The sequence below is a fragment of the Electrophorus electricus genome, chromosome 12 (genome assembly GCF_013358815.1).
Source record: "Electrophorus electricus isolate fEleEle1 chromosome 12, fEleEle1.pri, whole genome shotgun sequence".
Taxonomy (NCBI): Eukaryota; Metazoa; Chordata; class Actinopteri; order Gymnotiformes; family Gymnotidae; genus Electrophorus; species Electrophorus electricus.
In genome coordinates, this window is record NC_049546.1 from 2829579 (window position 1) to 2851229 (window position 21651).

The window sequence follows — 21651 nt, forward strand, 5'->3', positions numbered from 1 at the left end:
CAGTGTGTCAGGTGAGTGTGCGCTGAAGCTGCTGCAGTGTCATGCCACCCCGCGGACCACATTGCTAAGGGCTCAGCAGGATTCAAGGAGACATTTTGTTCATCCACGTCATCAGAATGTTCTTAACACTTGACACCATCTTTAAAGCTCAGCAGTTAAAAGTGCTAATGGCAACGTTTTAATGCGGTGAAGTTTATAAGGCCTGTCTTGCCAGATCATTTGGCAAAAAAAACAACAAGAGTACAGTTACTTGAAGAGAGATGTCTCTGGCGGTGTCTGGGTTCACTGGCTGGTCAACATGAGGGGCTTTCCACAGGGAAGACATAGCTGGATGATATCATTATGCACCACTTAAAACTTCAATCAGGATTTGTAGAAACAGCCGTGTGGCCACATAAGGACTCACGCTGAGTCTGCTGACAGAAAGCCCCTTCCACTCATCTACTGCGAGCTGCTCTGTTTTCCAAAATGCACTTTTGCCATAACGTTAAATAGCGAGCCAGTAAGCCGCATTACGGCATTATCCGGTAAAAAAAAAGACAAATGTTTTTTGTATATTTTGTGCTGCTGATTTTTTTTTTCAAAATGTGTCCCCCAAGCAGAGTTAATTACCTGTCCTAGAGACTGCAATACTCCGTTTGTTTTAGGGGTCACAAGTGAGTAACTATTCAGATGAGAGATATAAAATAACCGCATTCTGATACGGCCTTTAAAAGAGCCCCCTGACCCTTGAACCATCGCTGTCGTTTTGTTTCAGCTGAGCAGTGTGGTGAGAAAGTCAGTGAAAGCTCACTATATAAACACCACTCAGTGACTAGAAGGTCATCCATCAGTGTGACCTGCCATTGTAGTGCACCTAAGACTGATTAAGTCAAAGCTAAATCATTTGAATTCCTGCTGTGCCTTGGCCCAGTTGTTCTCCAGATTAAGATGAAAAGGCAGACGCATTCCTTGTTTGATAATTAATGATGTAACTGTTATTGATGACTTGCTTTGACCTAATCACATCTGGATATTACTTTTTACTGTATAATCCTATATTGAAGAATAATTGTAGCATGACTTTTTTTTTTTTCCATCTAAGTGCGCATGAGAGGCAACGGTCCTTTCGTACAACAACGCAGAAAGTCTGCTTTCTAAGAGGAAGTAATAAATTGTCATTGCAGAGTTGATTTGAATCATAATCGAAATAATGAAAGAGTGTAAAAAATAGGAAACCTTTATCCTTAAAGAATGATGGAAAGATTTAGACAGTGGCACCACGGAGCCAGGAATGGAACTGATTTCAATCTGATGACCTCTGACCTCATTTTTCCTGTAATCTGGCAGGTCATTAAAGGGTGCACCACTGGTCGTTAATCTAGCAGTAAGGGATAAATACACATCAATGTTTCCTGTTGAAAATATAAAAACATGACAAGATAGAGTTGCACACACACACACACACACACACACACACACACACACACACACTAGAGCACAAAAATCACTTCATTATATGGCAACTATGATGACCAAAAGTTTTTCAGAAAGATTAGTCAGAAGGAAAGATGAAGATGAAACAGCAGAAGAAACTGACACAACAGGAAGTAGATCGAGTTGGTGGTAACCTTTTCATTGAAAAATTCAGCAGATGAGCGATCGGCTCTTATTGGCTGATGATGGAGGGGAAATGCAAGCACAGGCATGACAGGACTGACTTAACTCCACTGAGACATGCGGGACTCGGAGGAGCGATAGGACCAGACTCAGCATAACACTGCTTTTATAATCCACAGTGAAGTCTTAACAGAAGGCACCTGTTCAGAGGCTACACGGTTTGTGCTGAAACCCTCAGGGCAGAAACTGGCCGCCCACTCCACAGTGCCGGAGACACGCTAACCTGTAGTCCTTCACATAGACCCCCTTCTGTGAGGGTGCAGATATGGAGAGTGTGCTGGGCAGGAGAAAAGGCAGAGCGGGGCTCCACAGTGCAGAGCGGAGAGGGAGCAAAGACCGCTACTGCAGGTCAGATAATAAGGGAAGCATGATTTGTTTGCCAACCCTGTACATTAAGGCCTGCAAAATCAACTGAAGTATTTCTTTAGAAATATATTTCATGAGGGGCATGTTTTTTTTTTATATAAACAAACCTATGTTTTCAGAACCAACCAACCAAAACAACAACAACAAAAAAAACCCCAAAAAAACCCAAAACCTGAGCACAAAGAAAAGTGTGTTGCTCAAAAATACTAGGGGACAAAAATAGAAGTGTTAAGGGAAGCATAGGTTTAGTAGAAAAACCGAGAGGCCATCTCTAGGATGGACGCAGTCACGAGTCGCCGGGTAAGATTAATGGTGCATGTCATTGAGGCTTCATGTAGCAGCCTCCCGATCTATCTCATTCCCTCTGGCTAACTGATACGCCCATCACTTAAGCATCAGAAACAGCGGTGCTGGAAACAGCAGCAGCTTTCACTCACGAGTAAACGCCGACAAAGGTCGCCACTTGGATCAAAGAGGAATACCCACAGCCGCTAAGCAGATCCACTAAAGAGCTCTACGCTACCAATGAGATTGTATGCACATATAACCACCGATAGACGCAAGTTTGAAAGGATATTTGTGTGCATTATTAACACTGTAAAATGAGTTACCATTATTTTACCAGTGAGTTAAATGTTTATGTAGAAGGAGTAAAAGAGTTAAAGTGACCCAGAACAAGGAAACATATAAAGAGGTTATGAACACTGACTAACTATGAAACATAAAAATGGCCAAATTATGTTTCCCCTCAGAAAAACCTGTCTGTAAATATGTCACTGTTATGACTGGGTATAACCTGAATAACTGTAAAATTATGTTTTCCCTTCAACTTACCAAGCTTTATAGTCTTCAGTATCTGATGACTTTACTGATGGCATTACTTTAGAACAGGAAGACCCCAGCCATCTTTCTGACCTTGTGAAAGTTAGAAACGAAATACATTTGTTGCTTAATGCATCTCAGCATGTCACTCATCGTCTGTGATTTAGCACGAGAGGAGAGCACTCAGAGGTGGAAACCGGCCTTACAGCGGAGATCATGGGACATGGCAGTTTAACAAGATCCCCTGGAGTACACAAGCACTCTCCATCATCCAGCTGGGACGTCCTGCTGTGTGAGACTTATGGCCCAGTCCTTCAGCTGGGACTAGACTAATGCCAGACGGCATGTGGGTTAGGACAGGGTTTTGGGGTTCCCTTCTGTTCGGTAACAGCTGAAATGGTTCATCTTTTACGGAGTGCACGTCTCTGCTCATACAGATATATAGGCAGCAGGGACGTACCTCGCTTAAGGGGGAGTAACATGTACCCATATGATGGTTCCTAACCTCTGCAGAATTGGAAACGTATGGAGCTCCCGTGGTGGTCCTCCAGGAGTATAACTCAATCGAAAGGGTCATCTGCCGTGTAGTCGTCTGCCCTCACTTACTTTCGTGTTTCTCGCTGTTAGGATTTGCACAGGGATGTGAGGTAACACTAAGATGAATAGCTGGTGGAAAAAGAGAGCAGTGATCAGGGTTTGGACTAATTTAGGGCCTTATAAATGATGTGGACGATGAACTTTGAACTGCAGTGGCCTTTGACAGTAGTGGGCAGGAAGGGACGATCTTCTTTCTCGGTGAGAGGTAAAATGAGAAAGCCAGAACGGAGGTGATTCACTGCGCAATGAGGGAGAGCGAGAGTGTGCGTCTTCATTTACAAAAAGATGGTGGTAAAAAAAATTCTTAATGAATCTAGTTTGAAATAATTTAATTCATACTGTTCATAAAATCTCAGCAAATCAGTGCAGGGTCACTTTTTGAATTTCATGTTTTGATGAATTTATGTGGATTTATTTATTTGCATATATATATATATATATATTGTGTGTGTGTGTGTGTTTGTGTGTATTTTGTTAATCAATTTAAAGCACTATCTTTTTAAATCCCAACAACACCCTAATCAGCACAGCAGCGCTCCTGGCCTGCGGTCTCCAGAGTGTTATTCTAGTGTTAAACGCGCCGGGTCCGGTGGACTCCATGGGGGGCCAGGCTAATTTGCTGTGGCAGTCAGGACACGGTGATGGAATGCAAATGTCAGCACACTCTGTATTTACGCACTATATAAAACCGACTAGTAATTAACACCGGGGTCCCTCCCGCACTCAAGTGTAATTGACTGTAGCAAAGGCCCGGCACCATATTCCGGAGTGTGTATTAAAATTACCCTTTCCATATTGACTACTCCCTTCTTTAAGGATAAGGGTCAGTACCGCTGGCACAGGCACTGAAACACATCAGATTTCTTTATGAGGACATTAACATTTTGACATATTAATAATGAGTAAGTGTATTAAGCAGGACCAGAGAGGGCCCTTGTGCCATGCTCAGGGGGTGCACATTTTCTTTCTGCTGTGTGGTTTTAATACAGTGCAGGACAATTGTTTTGCTGGGCACTTTAAGCTGTTTTAATCTAACGGAGTGATGCATGTGATCTTATCCAGCAATAGAATGGTAGTACATATATACGGATCAGCGTCAGTTCACTCCAGCTCACGGATGGCGGAAACAAACACAGACCCTCCACCCCTCCACCCCCCAAAAAAACAACAAACAAAAAAATAACTAAAACAGGAAGTCAGTACAGAGATAAACTATTACTCTTGCATTTTTTAGTTCTTGCAAATGTTTTAATGCTTCAGCAAAATTCATGACCAGATTACACAACATAAACCACCTCACTAGTAGCACCTTAGAGAACACTCGGAATCGCCCTAACATATGTCCATATGGTATAAACAGCCTCCTTACTGAGAACATAAACCTAATGAGAGAATAATTTGCATTTGTTAATTTGTCTTAGTGTGTTAATTGATTCTTGTTACTTGTATATTTTAATTAACTCAAGTTATAGTTGGTCAGTATGTGTTCACAATGCAAATTAATTGTTTGCCAAATTAGATGTCCTTAGAGGAAAGGACAAACCATCCATAGTAATTAGTGTTAATTGGCTTTAAAACTGTAATTAGCATGTTTTATGTGAAGCAGTCAACTTGTTTGTCAATAGGGTAAGCAACAGAGCAGGGATCAAAAATCATTTGAGGCAGACACCTTCCTGGCTCTTGTCTGTGAAGAGAAAAAAAACGAGACAATTAAAATCCTGCCAAAAAACTTTATTCCGTTATCATATAAAATATGATACAACTTTCAAATATTTGAAACAAACAAACAAAAAAAAAGTCAGATTCAACCCTCTCAACCAAATATTATACATTTAAATATTAAGTATTATTTATCATGTTATTCTAAGTATTAAGGTATTATCTAAACAATAAGCTAAGGCAATGTACTTAATCTTTCAAAACTTTAAATTCATCTATCCTACATCTTTTTGGCGGTTTGAATCCTTCAGAGGCAAGAAACTGCTCGATCTTGGTGATCTGGGCCCTGATGTCAGAGTGCGGACGGTCCTCTTTCTCTGGGGGTGTGGGCATACTTCGCTCACAGGCGGGTCTGTCTACGTTCCCCTGGCCGTGGGGTCTGGCAGAGGGAGAAGTGCAGTCCTGCCTCAGTGCACTGCCCACAGGCCGAGCTGCAGGACTGTCTGGCTGAGCTGAACCAAAGGAGATGCGAACTCTGTTCTCCTGCGGTGACAAACAAAAATGGCTATAAAGTATAACAACACTGATCTAATTCTACTGGCTGAAGTGTTAATGTAATAACTCTGTGATATTATGCTAATATGATATACATGGCATGCAGGTTGCTAAGACACTGGAATTATGAATACTTTTTTCCCACACACAAAAAAAATGTAGATATCACTAATATGATCTAATATGCCTTCATGATCACTAATAAAATAAAAGATGAGATCACTATTTCCTAGACAATAAAGTGTCTGGCTCTAATCTTCCAATGCCATTATATGACATGTGAGATACAGATTCTAGGTTTACAGCGATATAAGCTAGTAATTCTGGGCCAAATTTAAAGCACAAAATGAAACATAGGTTCTAAGCTTCTAAAGTATGATAACTGAAAAGTCACTTTTTAACGTTTAAGCCAAATCTGAATCTCTTTAAATAAAGGTAGCTAAAGAAAGCCATCGGAAAAAAAAATGAAATAAACAAAACCTTTATTTCCCCTTTCTGTTTTAGACCTAAAACCTATGGCCAAAAAATACATTTGTAACTTTAAAGACAATTATAAAACTTAACAGAAAGCTTTCATAATTTGCCAAATGCACACCAAAAATAAAATAACAAAATGTAGAACTCCAGTATACTGAGTGATTCTATAAGAAAGTCTTGAAATGGAACAAGATCCAGATGAATGCCCTAACATGAAGGTTACAGACACATTAGATTTCATGAGCCCTCTGCCACGCTGCCTGCCGCGTCTCTGCTCCCCTTGGACCTGGGCTATGTGTCAGTGATTTATGATCTGTGACTTTTCCCTGCAGTTTTCTATCAACCTTTCATTGAGAAAAATGCTACCATTTCACCCTGCTGAAATACATTTGGGAATGAAAGTTGTCTTAAAGCGCTCCGGTGTTTTTGGGGGCGCTGTGAGCCTCATAAGTCAGCTTTCCATAGCCCTCTCTTGTCTACACGTTGGTGAAACTTACTTTTTCAGATGCGATTTCAGAAAACATCTGCTTGATTGCATTCCATTCTCCATGCTGATCACTCTCTTGGTCAGGGTGGATGTTCGATTTGTTAAGAGGCATCGTGAGTAATGCAGCACCTTAGTGACGAGAAGTAAATTACTGCTCAGATATTCTAAGACTGCTAACACAGTGGAAATGTTCTTAAGGAAAGCTGTATGTATCTACCTCTGTTTCTCTGTTTGTGCTTTGGAAATAAAGGGGTAGACAATGGTTCAATAACTTCCTGGAAGCCAGAGGGCAGTGTAGGTTTCTGCACTGAAGCTGAAGGATTTGAAGATGCTGAAGAATTAATTTTGGTATCCCTTGATGAAACACCTGCAATCGTTTGTGAGCAGTTTAATTGCGTGTTCACCGTTTGTTTTGGATTCATGCTCAGCTTAAAAGATGATCTGCACTTCAGGCTGCCATCAACATAAGAACGTTCTATACCAGTGATTTGCTTTTGCGAATCATTCAGTTGTTCATTTGGTTTTGTGAGTCTGGCACTTGGTAAAGAACTTCCATGTGAGTTTGAGACCTGAGGACTGGGACACATGTCTGCACTCTGCTCACTCAGTGTCTGTGCAGATATGGCTGTATCTTCTGTTCTGTTTTCAATCGGAGTTTCTGCTAAATTGAAGGTATACCCTATATTGCTTTGAGAAAATGATCCAGGAGGGGTCGCAGAGATGTTTAACTCAGCTTCCAGGACTGATTTTGTTTCAATCATCCCCTGATCACTGCTTGCATCTTCCAAGGCTTGCTGTAGTTCAGGGGCCTCTGGATGCTGTGAGAACTGATCTCTGGATTTTTCACAATGTGCATCAGGAACTGCGGCGGCTATAGGCAAAACCCTCACATGAAGAGAGTCTGACTGCTGGGGAAGGCTTTGCTGCAGTGGACTTAAACAGGCTACATTCAACTGTTTGTGCATCGCTGGATTCTCATGATGTGCATCGTTGTCTTGTAGTACTGGGTTTGTGGTACTTTGCCTCTCTGCAGTCATTTTACTTTCCTTTGGTGATTCACTTTGAAAACTGTTGGAATCAGGTGCTGTGGTCTTGGGTTCAGCCTCCTTCAAGTCAGTGTCCTGAGATGTCTTGGAAGTGTGTTTATCTGATGTCTGGTGCTCTTGCATTTCAGAGACACTCAGACTCTGCGCCTTTGGCCTAGTCCTAGTTTCAGACATCACTGGGTCATTGGCCACCCCATAAACAGACCTGGTTTCGGGTTCTGATAGCTTGGCGAGGCAACCATCTGTGTAGCTTCGCATGTCATTTGAAGGGCAGTCATTATCAAATGTGGTGCAGACTGGTACACTTTTACCAACGCTAGCCTCCTGTCTGACAGCTGGATCCTTCTGCTGGTTTGTCACAAGCATATCAGTTGTGCTGCCACTCTCCTCCATCACCGACAGGTCAGGGCCTTGCAAAGGCAGTAGTACATTTCCATCTGTAAGCGAACCAACATTAACCTTGTTGTTTTCTCTATGAAAGCAGCCATCTTTTTCTGCTTCTTGACACTCGACAGTCCTTTCATCTATGCAAGGAAATTAAATTCATGCATCATTACCGGTTCAAAAATAAGAGGTACAGGTAAGCTTTCTTGATTAACATATTTTGTCAGCCCAGGAACCCACTCCCCCCTACATCACATCATTCTGTGCAAAAATATTAGTTTTAACGGCGCCCAGCTTGGCAACAGAACAGAAGGCTGCATTCCTCTCACCTGGAATATCTTCAGTCTCTTTGCAGTGTCTCATTTGTTCGAAGCTGTTTTGAGGACTAACTTCTCTGCCTTCAGTATCTAAAGATGCATCCTTACTGAGATTGCCTGCTATATCCAGATGGATGTGACAGTTTAGGCTGCTAGGAGACTGCCTTTGAGTGTTGAAGTTGTCCCGCACGCCATTCTGGAATGAAGAGAGTCCATAATAACATTTTTTTTCTGATAAAAAATATTTTTCTGATAAAACAAATTATTAAAAAATGAAACTGTGCCACCACATAGTTATCAAATGAGTCATTGTTCTAAAGTCCTTTTTAACTGTAACTGTTTTTGTATTAAAGAGAAAAAAAGACTAACAAGTCAGGCTGTCTTAGCATAAGTACCAACAAACTTCTCTGCTAGTTAAACTTCTTAAAACCTTCCCCAAACACTGGACACATTTCCATTCAAGTGATTTTTTTTTTTTTTTTTTTTTTACAAAAAGTGCTTTAGTGCTTAAAAATGTTTGATATAAGCTACATTTGTAATGTTTCAAAATAGAATTCTACTGACAATTTCTATTTCCATTGCCTGTATCGGCAAAACATTTTGAAGCACTAAAGCAATTTTGGTAAAAAATGGAAACGTGACCTTTAATTTAATTTGACCTTTAAGAGAGCATATGTGTATTCTACGCTTCTACCTCTAACATTTGAATATGTGTAGCTTGGTGCATCACACGCGAAGACAGCTGGTGGCGTTTTTTGTGTAGATGATCGTAAGCCTCTCTGACAGCTTTCAGCTCCTCCTGGTCAGTCTGCATCTTTGCTCGTAGAATCTGCATCTGTTTGACAACCACCATAAGCAGAAAACCAACATCTGATGCATCTCACCTTTGTTGCAAAGCCAGCAATATTTTTTTTTTTACTCTATTTTCAGATAAGGCTTTACATTTTAGTAGAACAATAAAGGAGAATGACCTCTTTTTCCAAAGTGATTTGGGAATTTTTGTGCTCTTCTATCAGCTGCATAAGCTCGACCTCTTTGTCTTGCCCCCTCTTCTGAATCATTTCATGTTCTCGTTTAAGGACCTGCAATTAAATTAATCACCCGGAAAATTTTTAATGCAATAATAAATTTTTATGTGTTTATTCAACCTGGACAGAGGGTTCTAAACGGACAGAGAGGAACATACAAATCAGCAGAGTTTTGTCACGTTAATAATAGTTTTAATCAACGAATAAATATGTGAATTAAACTGAGGCATGGAGGTTATAAAAGACCACAGGCCATAAATGGAAAGTAAACACACTTGCTATTATTGAGTTGCAATGCTTCCTAAATGTGCAAATGTGATTTACAACACTCTCAATCATCTTTATGGGCTGCTAGTCGTTTATTTTTGATCTTAAATAAATTTGGACCATTACCATTTTAAAGCAGCCTACAATAAAGGCAAACAGTGGTTTAAGTTTCAGAATAGTTCCACAGAGGATAGAAATGTTACTGAAAAAAATCTGGTTTTTTTTAGTGTCATCCAGTGGGTATGTTTTCTTAGTTATTGATTTTATTTCCTGAAGTGTTTTATCTGCTACATAAATCTAGTCTTGTCATGTCACTTTCCAATTTGTAAATCATCTGAGTATCTTTACAGATGTATGACGCATAAACATATAGCGAAGCCAAATTAAACCACATTTGAATTTATTTTAAAAAGGAGCCATATATTCTAAATTGTGTACATTTACACACAGAGAAATACAATTAGCAGGCACACACATGGTGGACTGATACAAACTGATGGTGTTTAAGGGGGGACTAACCTGGTACTCCTCTGTGTATCTAAGGAGCCGCTGTTCAGTTCGGCTCAGAGCCTGGGACTCAGCCTGCAGCAAAAACTGGGCATGCTGGAGGGAGCTCAACAGCTCCTGATAGAGACACACACACACACACACACACACACACACACACACACACACACACACACACACACACACACACACACACACACACACACACACACACACACACACACACACACACACACACACACACAGCCGGCCGGCCGGCCAGCCAGCCAGCCAGCCAGCCGAGTGAGATGTATTACCAGCTTAAGGCCAGGATTACTGAGCAATGTTACCACTGCAAATTTTTTATAGCATGCAAAAGAGGTAAGACCAGCAAAAGAGAGGGAAGAAAGAACCACAATATTCCTTTCTTCTGTACTTTCCATGTCAGAGCTTGAAATATGATTTTTGTATACGTTTCAGGAATTGCACCTGGAAAAACAGTGAGCAGTAATTCAGAGTTAATAAACTTACCTGCCTCTCTGCCCTTTCAACAGCATTTTCATTTCTGAGTTTCTTATTCAGTTCCGTCTCCTACAAAGTCAACCAGTACTACATTACTGTACACGACCCTCCCTCTTTAACTCTATTCATTTTTGAGAAAATTCTTATAGATAAAAAAAGAAATACCACAGTCAGCCTTTGTTTAAGCTCTTGCAACTGCTGTTCTTTCACGAGCCAAATAGAACTTTCTTCACCAGATCTGCAGACGGACAAGACTTTGCATTTTACCAGCTCACCGTTAAGTCTCTCAACGTCCTACAGAAGATAAAATGATTTTGCATTTTATCAGCCTATGAAATATTCAGTTAACAGTATTCAAGCCACTAACATTTGTCTATGTTGCAAAAAATGATGCACTGAAAAATTACTAGTAATGAATAAAAAATAATGAATTAAACACTACCTTTTTCAAGGTAGCAATTGTAGATTCTTGTTTTTTAATGAAGGATGTACATTTCTTGTTTAGTCGCATTGCCTCCTCCACTTTAGGTAAGAACGAACAACAGGCTCAAAATATGTAATATGGTTTTACATGCAAAATGTAATGTAATAGTTCAAATTTACTATAGAAGTGCTGTTTTCAGGTTATGATACATGTCAGACTAATAGGAAGAATGTCATTTAAATTAATGGTTGCCCTAAAAACAAAGCTTGTATCACTCCTTTATCTAAATATTGATACTGCTGTTTGGAAATAGCAAATAATAAGGATTACTATGCCCTCTACTCAACATAAACCGTACTTAAACATGAGTTAATGATGAAATACAACTAAAGGGGGCTATTAACATTTACCAGTGCAGGAATTTAAAATATACCCCAGAGGAGCTCAGATCTAGGATGAGTCGTCTTAAATAAAATAACCCTAAACCAGAGAGGAATCTCAGCCTAACTTCAATGACCTTGCTATGTGCACACTAACTGAGGCCTCATGTTTCAAAATGTGTTTTCATTAGCTGAACTTTAATATCTGGATTTAGGACCATAAGACACTTATAAGACAGTATTTGGCAATGATAAACAGCCCGTGTGGCTCTAATGCCTGCCGTACCATTTTGCTCCAATTTCCCATGGGCCTGTTTGACCACGGCACACTGTTTCAACACGGCCCCAAAACGCTTCTCCACCTCTCCAAGCTGATTCAAATGCCCGACCTTCACCTGTGTATGCAGCTGCAACTTCTGCTCCTGCAAAGCAACTACACTGTACCTTCAATCTTTAGTATCATTCTACCATGTTTTTTATTATTTACATTTATGGAATTTTACAGATTCTTTTATCCAAAGCAACTTACAATTGTGACAATACAATCTGAGCAATTTTAGGGTTAAGGGCCTTGTTCAGGGGCCCAACAGTGGTAACTGGACAATGGTGAGGCTTAAACAAGTAACCTTCTGATTACTAGTTCAGTAACTTGACTGCCGAGCCACCCTGACCCCGTGTCTATGTATGGGGAGAGGTGTGTGTGTGAGACAGAGGAATAATGCAGTGTAGGATTCGACTGTGTGCGTGAGTGCATATTTTAATCTTCAGCATCTCTGTCCAAGAAACTGATTCAAAGTCAGTTTTTCCCCATCTTCCAAATAATTGCACTCATTCACAAATGAAAGGCATAAATATTTGAGTTTGATTAATAACAGCAGCACTGGATTGTTTCTCTGGGTCTGAAGAACTTTGTTTAACATCCCGGCTGAGTGCTTCTTCTCCCTGTCAGATAAGTATTCCTCTATCGCACATGCCTGAGGTGCTTTTATGTGGACACCCCCACCCCACCTTGTCGTTACTGTTTGACTGTCTGTATCAAACAGATTTTCTCTCTGTCACTTGAAAGGTTAAGCAGAGCAAAGCTTCGATATAAAATATTTTAATAGCGGTATTTTCTCTGCTGCACTGGCAATTCAAGTGTCACACACACACTCCCTATCCGTTACTCCTGATGAGCCGTACTCTCCTCCGCTGATCCTCCTCTTTAATTCCTCCCTCTCCCACCAGCCTCCGTCAACAACTTATATCATTGGAAATCCTTACCAACTCACTTAATTTCTTCTCCAAACTGTACTTGAACAACTGTAAAACAGCAGTAAAAGAAATGTTTTTTTAAAGGTTTCTTTCTTCAGGTCAGTTAGTGATCTTTTAATTAAAGTTACCAGTTTTGAAGATTTAGACTGGCAGTGAATGCTGATATTGTTAAACCCGAGTTGAAAGTTACAAAGACAAAAATGTGTTGACATGATTGAAGAATTAGAAAAGTAACTACTCAAATTTACTTTTACTTCAGCCTCTGTCTGAACATACAACAAACCCCATGCTTTAACTGTAGTTATCTTACAGCACTACCAAAGAATAAACACATAAGGACAATTGTTCCATCGGATGGGTGAACAGAGGGTGTGATGAACCGTACAGGAACGCATATATCACTAATGTTGCATCATCTGCCTGACAAGACCAAATAGACCTACACAAGCCCCCAATCAAAAGGTCATCCACGAGATGAATTTTCCCACTGTTGGCTTATATTTCCAGAAGAAACACTACAAATAGACATAAAGGGCTTTCCAGTAGGCAAAGTGGAGCATGTCCTCTACAGCACTGAAGTGTAGATTATACCTGCAGCAACTTCAGTTCTTCTTTCAGACTCGTTATCTCTTTGTCCTTCATTTCAGCACTCAGCTGGTGCTTCCCCTTCCACACATTAGCATACCATTAGTCACAATTAGAGATCATTTGCATATTGCAATATTTTGCACAATTATATACAACATTAGCACAGCATTAGATTGGGGGAGGGGAGGGGAAAAAACTACCTTCTCTCCTTCAATTCCTCTGAGCTGATCCTGAAACTTGACATTGTAGAAGTGGGAATATTTACCTTTACATGGTACTGTACCAAAACTAGCACAAAAAATGCAAACCAAAACTTCTTTTCTGTGTAGGGAAGGAGGAATCTTAAGGAAATTGTTCATAGCATTATGAGAAATTAGGATAAGATTCCTACCTGCTTTTTAAGTGCAGCAAGTGATTCTGAATGTTCGTTTGTCATTTTATCAATCTGACTTCCCAATGACTCCTGAAAAATGACTAATTACTAAAAATGCAAAATGTACTAATTGCTAAAATCTAATGACACTAACATATTCAAAGGACTGCAATGAGATATTTATTTTATTTTCATAACATCCAGACCGTTCAAGGGATACACACCTTCTGCCACTCTAGTTCTTGCTTCTCCAGCACAAGTTTACACATCTGGGTCTCATATCGCGTTTCAGCATCCTACATGCAAATTGTTAAAGAAGTGGATATTCTGAATGTCAACTTTTGCAAAGTTCACAGTGATACTTAATCAGTTAATGATGAATGCTATAGATTTTAGGAAATCAGGAAATACTACAAGTTTTCACTATAAACAAATAAATACAAAGGAGAAGATATCCCACAAATGTCAACATCAATCTTAGTCCAGGACTGTGCTAATGCTCGATACAACAGAAAAAACGCTGCACTGCACTCTCAAACTCCCAGGCCTCTGGTAGAAGGCCCAAGTGTGCGCAAAAAAGATATGACCACACACTGGAAGGGTGAGACAGGAATATAAATATATATAAATTCAGAAATAAAAAGCTAAACACAAATCATGTTTTAATGGCTTGTGCAGCATGTTTGGAAAACCACTGGTGCATTAAAGAGGAGCTCCCAGCACAAAGCCTTTCTCATCCTCCTTCAGTAAAGTTAAAAGTCAATAGGTTTCTACGTAGTGACTTTTTATATGTATGTAGGAGTTTATTTATAAGTTCCCATTAAAGTACGCTACCAGCATAGCAAACTCAAAAATGCACACTAGATAAAGCTGCTATGTGCTGGCAAAGGGACAATAAATTCAAGAGATTTTGCCCAGAAAAAAAGACATCAGAGTAGGTAATCCATGTAAATTTGAAGACTGGAGCTGCTTTACTAGATGAAAACAAATAAAAGGGAATAGAGAAATATAAACTCAAGACACCGCACGACAAAAATTTAAACCATAATTATAAAAACAATGACTCAATTATGACGTGTTACTGTCCTAAATAACTGACATCCAACAGATTACTTTTGAACTGTTCCATTCTGTTCAGCTCCTATTAAATCTAAGCGACTTCAACCTCTACATTTCCTAACAAGTGCCTAACAGAACCTATTTTTATACTTTGGACTTTTATAATGTACATTAAAAGATGCATGATGGTATTCAGCTGAGCACCACAAACCCAACAAACTGCCCTCCACCTTAACCTTCAGCCTGATAAACTGGAGAACTACAAAGTGTTAGTTTAATGGTATGCCTGAGGAGTAGACTGATTTAATGTCGTTTTCTCCACCAGAATGATAATAGCAATAAAAGAAGAGTGATCCAATACTTTGGTTTTGGTCCTACAACCTTTACGTGTCCAGTGTCAGATTTTAAGTGCTTGCTTCAGGGAAAAGGGCTTTACAAGTGCAGAGACGTGAATTTTTTGGGTCCTGCTTGCATGACCTCGTCCTGATGTAAATGCGTGTACCTCTGGCTCATGTCCAAATGGCTAAAAAGTGCTGTTAGCTTCCTCATCCAAAAACCCATTAACAACCCCCCCTCCATGAAATTACACTTCCTAGGTCTTCATGACTTGGCCAAATATAGCTGTCATATCAAAGGGCTAATAACAGACTCACAACCTAACGGCACGAGGAAGCCCGTTTATCACTCTGGATCACTTTATTTCTGGTTATATCTTCCCAACAGTGTATGTCTCATATTAAAAAGATAACATATAACAATAGCAAGACAATAACACAGTCATTGCAACTCCTTACTTGCTTTGCACTAATTAAAGGAATATTCTACTTTTTATATTAGACCATCATTTACTTTTTTTGGTTTGTTTTTTTTAATGTACCCAGTACAATATATCCAGTAGGGAATGCAATCACAGCTTGAGTTTGTCTTTATTCTTAGTCAATGAACTACTGACCTCACCAGATATCTGGCTTTAAAACTAACATATATTTCAGTTTTTTTGTACACTGAGAAATATAACGTGATAGCATGTCTACAGCTTCCGCTAACACTACAATAGCTTCTTTCAGTTGTGAATAGACATTTACTCTGCAAACAGCAATCATACCCGGCGAATATGCAGCTCCTCCACTGCCTCAAGGAGACTAGTCTTAAACTCCAGAAGTTGTACTGAAATTATTCCACTGTCTGTTTCCTGGGTAGTGACTAGTGACCTCAATTCACAGTTAGCATCTGCCCCCTCTGTCTGAAAGAAAAGTAACAAGAGGATTTTTTTCTGTCTATAATTATGCTTCATTATGGTAATTTAAAATATATATTATCCTATGTTCTGATGAAATATATCTCTACCTACCATGGACCCAAGATGATGTGTTTCAGTGTCAGATTTAGAGTCCATGTGGTGATGAAAGGCCACTTTATTTTGCTCTCCTGTGAAAACATACATCCATATATGGTGTGAACACCAAATATTGAACATACTCAATCAAAAAAGACCTTTTAACTTGATCAGCAACTATCATCAACAGTGCAATGACTTGTACTGTTACAACAGCTCTGGCACCAGTCTGGATGAAGCTGAAACCCATCAAGGTAAAAATAATGCCAGGCTAAGATCATAACAGGGGTCAGAGCTATAAAACTAAATGGACAGATTGCACTGTCATAGGGCTGGAATTATATAAGATATTTAATTTGACCTGCAGCTGGTCCTCTGTCTCCCTACCGTGCCTGCTTCAGAAGTGGGAGGTCTTCACTTTGCCTGACACTTTAATAGAAGAGGTGCTTTTGTCCATTTAGATGGTGTTGTTATCAATCATGTGCACGAATTAAATGATCCTCTTAGAATTTGCTACTATCACAGATGACCTAGGGGTCCAATGTCTTTATTTGCTTCTTCACTGATTCACTTCAGCAGATATTAAACAATTTTATAAGCCATGAAAGACAAAATCAAAAGGACACCATCCATAAAATGGGATAATTTTTCCTGCCTACACTGCGATGTCTGCATTACCTTCAGTGAACTATTTCATAACGGTTGCTGTGAGGAAGACAGCAATGGTCAGGAATTTTGGGAGCTGGTAGCAGAAGGGAAGTCTTTAAAAGCAAATCTGTGACCTGGGAGTTGATGTCACACCACTTTTGCCTTTTCTGTGTCAAAGTCAATCAGGGTTTGGGGACAGAAACACTGACCCCTTTAATACAAGTGACTACAACCCCAGAACAGTATGGCCTAGACACCAAAGCCTTTATTCATACCTAGATACAACATCTTAACCGTGTATGAATTGGGGGGTTTTTTGAGGGTGGGGTGAATGTTATTTATTTGAGAAGACAAGCAAGCAACAATGAAAGCCTTCCATTTAGCAAACTGACAATAGATTCAGAGTTATGTATGTATAGTTAAAAGAATATTCCAGTGCTTTTCAGCCTAACTGCTTACTGCATATGTAGTTTATGGTAGTTTACCATTATACACCATTTGGATACTCTCCTATACTAAAAAAAACAACAAACAAACAAACAAACTTAGTTGTTAAAATTGTATAAATAAACCTTTGAAATATGTCACTACATAATGTGAACTCAGAACTACATCTGTCACACTGTTACACCATACATTATAGGATGATCATTATAAGATAGTGTCTTATTAAATCTGTTGTTATTTAGTTGCATCAAACTTGAAAGCATTTCAGTAACTTACTCTTTTGGTAACAGGACTAACAGGGCCCTTTACATCATCCCTTTGACTGCCCCAGGTAATAAATGTCCAAGAATTTTCTTCAATTAAATGATGACATGAAAGAAGCTATTTTTGGTGCATTGGTGAGATATATTCGTTTTCCAGCTGAGAATCAACATGAAACTTAAAGATGTTCTGTCATATAAGAATATGGAGAAAGTAATCAATGCTTTTATTTCTTCATGTATTGATTATTGTAATTCCCTTTAGCTTTAGACTTGGCAACTGGTCCAAAAAGCAGTGGCTAGTGTTGTGATTGGTACCAGGAATGTTCTTGCAGCCTGTAGTTGAGTCTGTGTGTGTGAAGCGCTTATTCTGCTTAATGCCTGAAGATGGCAGTAGCTACACTTTTTTGGACTGCCCTGCAGTCTACAATCTACCACCAGCTATGCTAAAAAAAAAAAAAAGAGTAAGGCAAAACAGGAAAAAAAAAACCTGACAAGAGCTATAGGCCTTACATCAGGTCATAATGTAACATAGATAAGTAACGGTGTGTGATTTGTTATAAAAGTGCTTTTGCACTGGAAAAACCTAGACATGTGTCTGCTGGCTGTTACCCAAAGAGCTGTTTTATACATAAATAATAAAACTTTTGTGAAAAAAAAAGAAAGGTCAAAAGGACATAATGCCACATCAGCACACAAAAGCTAACCTTGTCAACACAGTAGGTAGGGGGTGTTTGACTCGTCTAAAATTAACAGCCCATCCCCCACCCCACATGCTGTAGATAAAAACCTGAACAAAACTAATTAATCATATTTAATCTATAAACTCTGTATTCCAATCTCACAAGACAGCAAGATGTACCATTTTAGCCCTCTAGCTAGAACATTTGCATGTTTTGTTATGAGAACACTTATATGTGAACAACAACAGTCTGCTTGTTTTACTGAATTACAGCTTGATAGTTGAAGAATGTGAAAGCCTGTGTTTTTGGCTCTGGCCTACCGTGCAATGAGATTGTGTTAAAATTTAAATGTCCAGCAGCATGAGAAAAACAGCTGCCCCGTGTGAGGATCGAACTCACGACCTTCAGATTATGAGACTGACGCGCTACCTACTGCGCTAACGAGGCTGGGACAATAGCTTTTTGGGTCCATCACACACCACTTGATACCTGTATTCCTACAGTATTCTAGATCTTTGGTATATTGGGCTCTAACCTACTGTACTGTACTAGGATATTCTATGAGCAAATAACAAAGCACTTTTGTAAGTCGCTCTGGATAAGATCGTTTGTTAAATGCCATAAATGTAAATGTATTGCATGTCACAAATTACTGGTTATAAAAAACTCACATACCGTGTCCCAATGTTTTCTGTAACTGGGGAAATGTGAGTGTTCGTCTGTCGCAATATCCAAAGGCCACTATATTATGAAAGGTAATGAAATTAGCACAAGTCACACATGATCTAACCATCGCACTTATTTTCACTAAAGATTCCTTCACAAAAGAGATAGAAAATAATTACTCTTCTAAGGAAGAAGAGTGACTGAAGCCACATGACATATGCTAAAACACACTTTTATGGCCAGTTATTTGGAGCAATAAAAACATCCAACTCTTAAATCACAGAATATTAACTATAAAGTAGATTTTAAGATTGCAACATTTTTTAACTAGTCTGCATGAAATTACTCCTACAGCCACTAGCCTCACAGGAATGGCCCTACCCTCCCTATCTGAACACCATACACAGTAACAACAATAACATAAACTATGGTGCACCAGACAGTTTGTACTACTGATGAAAATTAAGTACCACATATAGGATTTAATCAGCTGAAATGTAAAACAAAATAAAGCAAGTAAAAACAAAAAGACTATAAAGTTCGAGTAAACAAAGGAAAATGCATGCCCCATGTGAGGATCGAACTCACGACCTTCAGATTATGAGACTGACGCGCTACCTACTGCGCTAACGAGGCTGGCAGCTTTTAGGAATTGTTTCATGCTCAACCAAGTCAACCATACCATTCGTTTGAACTTTATTGAACTATACTAATTAATTTATTATTTAAATTGGGTGTAAGTAAGGTTTAACACTGGTTGACGCTGCTGGCCCTACAGTGATATTACCTCAGGTGTCCCCAAGGGGCCTGTATCATGTCCTATTCTATTCCTCATTTATAGATTTTCTTTGGGAAACATTTTTGGCAAGCATATTTCTTTCCGTCATTTCACCCATACACATGTCTATTTTTAAACACAACCAAATTTACACCATTTCCTTATCTCAGGCAACAAGATGTCTCGATATATATGGTTGAATGTCCAGCATTTATTTAGAATTAAAACTGAACAGCACTAATCGTGAAGGAATTATGGTCACTTCATGCCAGACTCATATGGCTGGAATTAAAATTACTGCTGAAATGAGCATTATAATTCAGTATCATCCTGTGTGTGAAACACCAGTCATTTGACCTGATTACGTGTATTTGCAAATTCTCTAATATTCAATTAATTGTAATTGGACCTTGAGGGTATATTTTATGATTTTTTTCCCCTAATGTTACTATAAAATTATTTAAATATATATTTAAACTGTTTAACTACAATATTTTAGTCAGCGTGGGCTAACTATTTTAGTCAGCATGGACTAACTTTAGCTAACCTAGTTTAGGCCAAAAAGTAAAAATCCCCCACCCCCCCAAGAGTTTTCTGACATTTTAAGGTATTTGACCAAATAAACTATAAAAATATAGTTACAATAATCTACAAAAACCGCCTTCCTCGAAAACAAATACTAGTTTCATAACATTTGGTTAGCATATTTTGCACATTCTGTATGTATCAGAGGCAACTAGCTAACATAGTCTGATTCTTAATTGACTAACGTAATTTAGCTAAGTATAACCCTACGTCCGAGAGCTAGGCTTTTCGTGACATAATTGCTGCAATTTGCGATAACGTTATCTTAGCTAGCTAGGTTAAGCAAGCTATATTCGTATTCTGTGGTAAATTAGATGGGCAAAACATTCTGTAATATCTTGCTCGCCCGAAAACATTAACATCTGCTATTCGCATTACTATCCCCTCGAAAGCAATGTTAACCTGCGCTTACCGTCTGAAGTTAACGTACACACAACCCTGGCTAACGCTAGCACGCTAAAATGTGTTGTCGACAGCTAGCATGGGTAGCTACGTTCCCTGTGTTTCTTTCGTGACACAGCTTCATTGTAGGATGTAATCGTCTATTTTAGATACATATTTAGCTAGCTAGCGCAGTCTAAAAGTTTTTGTTTTCATTACAGCGGGCACTAGCGATCATGTCCCTCTAACGCACGGTCAGACCTTGAGAGCCGTTGGCATCAATCGACCGTTAAAACCGCGGGACTGGGGCGAGACACCGCGCGCGCTGAAACGCTTTTCACGAGATCAAACTCCTGCCCAAAATGACCACAAGGCCGTTCCCGAAATGTGGCATTGGCTGACACCTAGTGGTTGAAAACGGTAGGACTGTTGGCAACATTTAAAAAAATAATAACTTTTGCGTTTCTGAGAAAATGTTGCTTTAACAGACATTTAAAATGTGAAGAGTCATTAGAATGGCCTTTTAAATCTATTTTAGCATTGACTAGCTATAGGCTCATTGACCCTACATGGCCCAGATGAAGCGCTGACCTTGCCGAATTGTCTCATTCTTTGAAAACACTCTAGTTCCCTTAGGTTTATGAATGTTGCACTATTGTGCATATGCTCAGTGAAGTGTGGTTAAGACGATTTACTCGTATGCTTAATCATTATGTTGGGTTCAGTTTAGTTATAGCTTCCGTACTTTTAGGTTCACGTTAACGATTTTGTATGCTACTGTGCAAAAGACAGTTATATAAACTGATTCTTAAGCGTTAACTCTGGCCCTTTCTTTATATTAAGGTGTCACTGCTTGGATATTGATGTTTTGACACGTAACACGCCAACATTAGTAGTAGATGAACCATAATGCATTAATTAATATGATCTGTGCAAATGCTTAGTTAATGGGGATTGCGTTCTGTTCTGCTCTGCTCTGCTCTGGGAGATGACAACGTTATTGTTTATATTCAAGACTCTTATTTACTCTTATGTCCTACCCATGAGCACTTTGGCTTCAAAACAGCCGTTAGTGGACGCGCTGTTTGGGGTTACATCCCATCGTGGGAAATGTAGT

The 21651-nt window shown here is 39.3% G+C and overlaps 1 protein-coding gene and 2 non-coding genes across 3 annotated transcripts; all 3 read right to left on the reverse strand.

Moving 5' to 3' along the window:
* Positions 1-7379: 7379 nt before the first annotated feature.
* LOC113586685 lies at positions 7380-10226 on the reverse strand. Its single transcript, XM_027024999.2, has 6 exons — positions 10184-10226; positions 9341-9451; positions 9064-9204; positions 8382-8565; positions 7972-8105; positions 7380-7493 (listed from the first exon to the last, which is right to left on the reverse strand). Exons 2-6 carry the CDS (start codon positions 9428-9430, stop codon positions 7380-7382), a joined length of 663 nt encoding a protein of 220 aa, XP_026880800.1. The 5' UTR covers positions 9431-9451; positions 10184-10226.
* An 8272-nt stretch (positions 10227-18498) lies between these two features.
* trnam-cau lies at positions 18499-18571 on the reverse strand. Its single transcript has one exon. It is a non-coding gene; the product is annotated as a tRNA-Met (tRNA).
* Positions 18572-19353: 782 nt separating this feature from the next.
* trnam-cau lies at positions 19354-19426 on the reverse strand. Its single transcript has one exon. It is a non-coding gene; the product is annotated as a tRNA-Met (tRNA).
* Between the last annotated feature and the right edge of the window lie 2225 nt (positions 19427-21651).

Excerpts from the sequence above, each read along its gene's own strand:
- LOC113586685 (XM_027024999.2), bottom strand. The coding sequence starts at position 9,430 with ATGATTCAGAAGAGGGGGCAAGACAAAGAGGTCGAGCTTATGCAGCTG. Across the intron at positions 9,205-9,340 it reads AAATCACTTTGGAAAAAGAG|ATGCAGATTCTACGAGCAAA; the intron begins GTCATTCTCCTT and ends GTTGTCAAACAG. Across the intron at positions 8,106-8,381 it reads AGAGACTGAAGATATTCCAG|ATGGAAATGTACTACTGCCT; the intron begins GTGAGAGGAATG and ends GTTCGCTTACAG.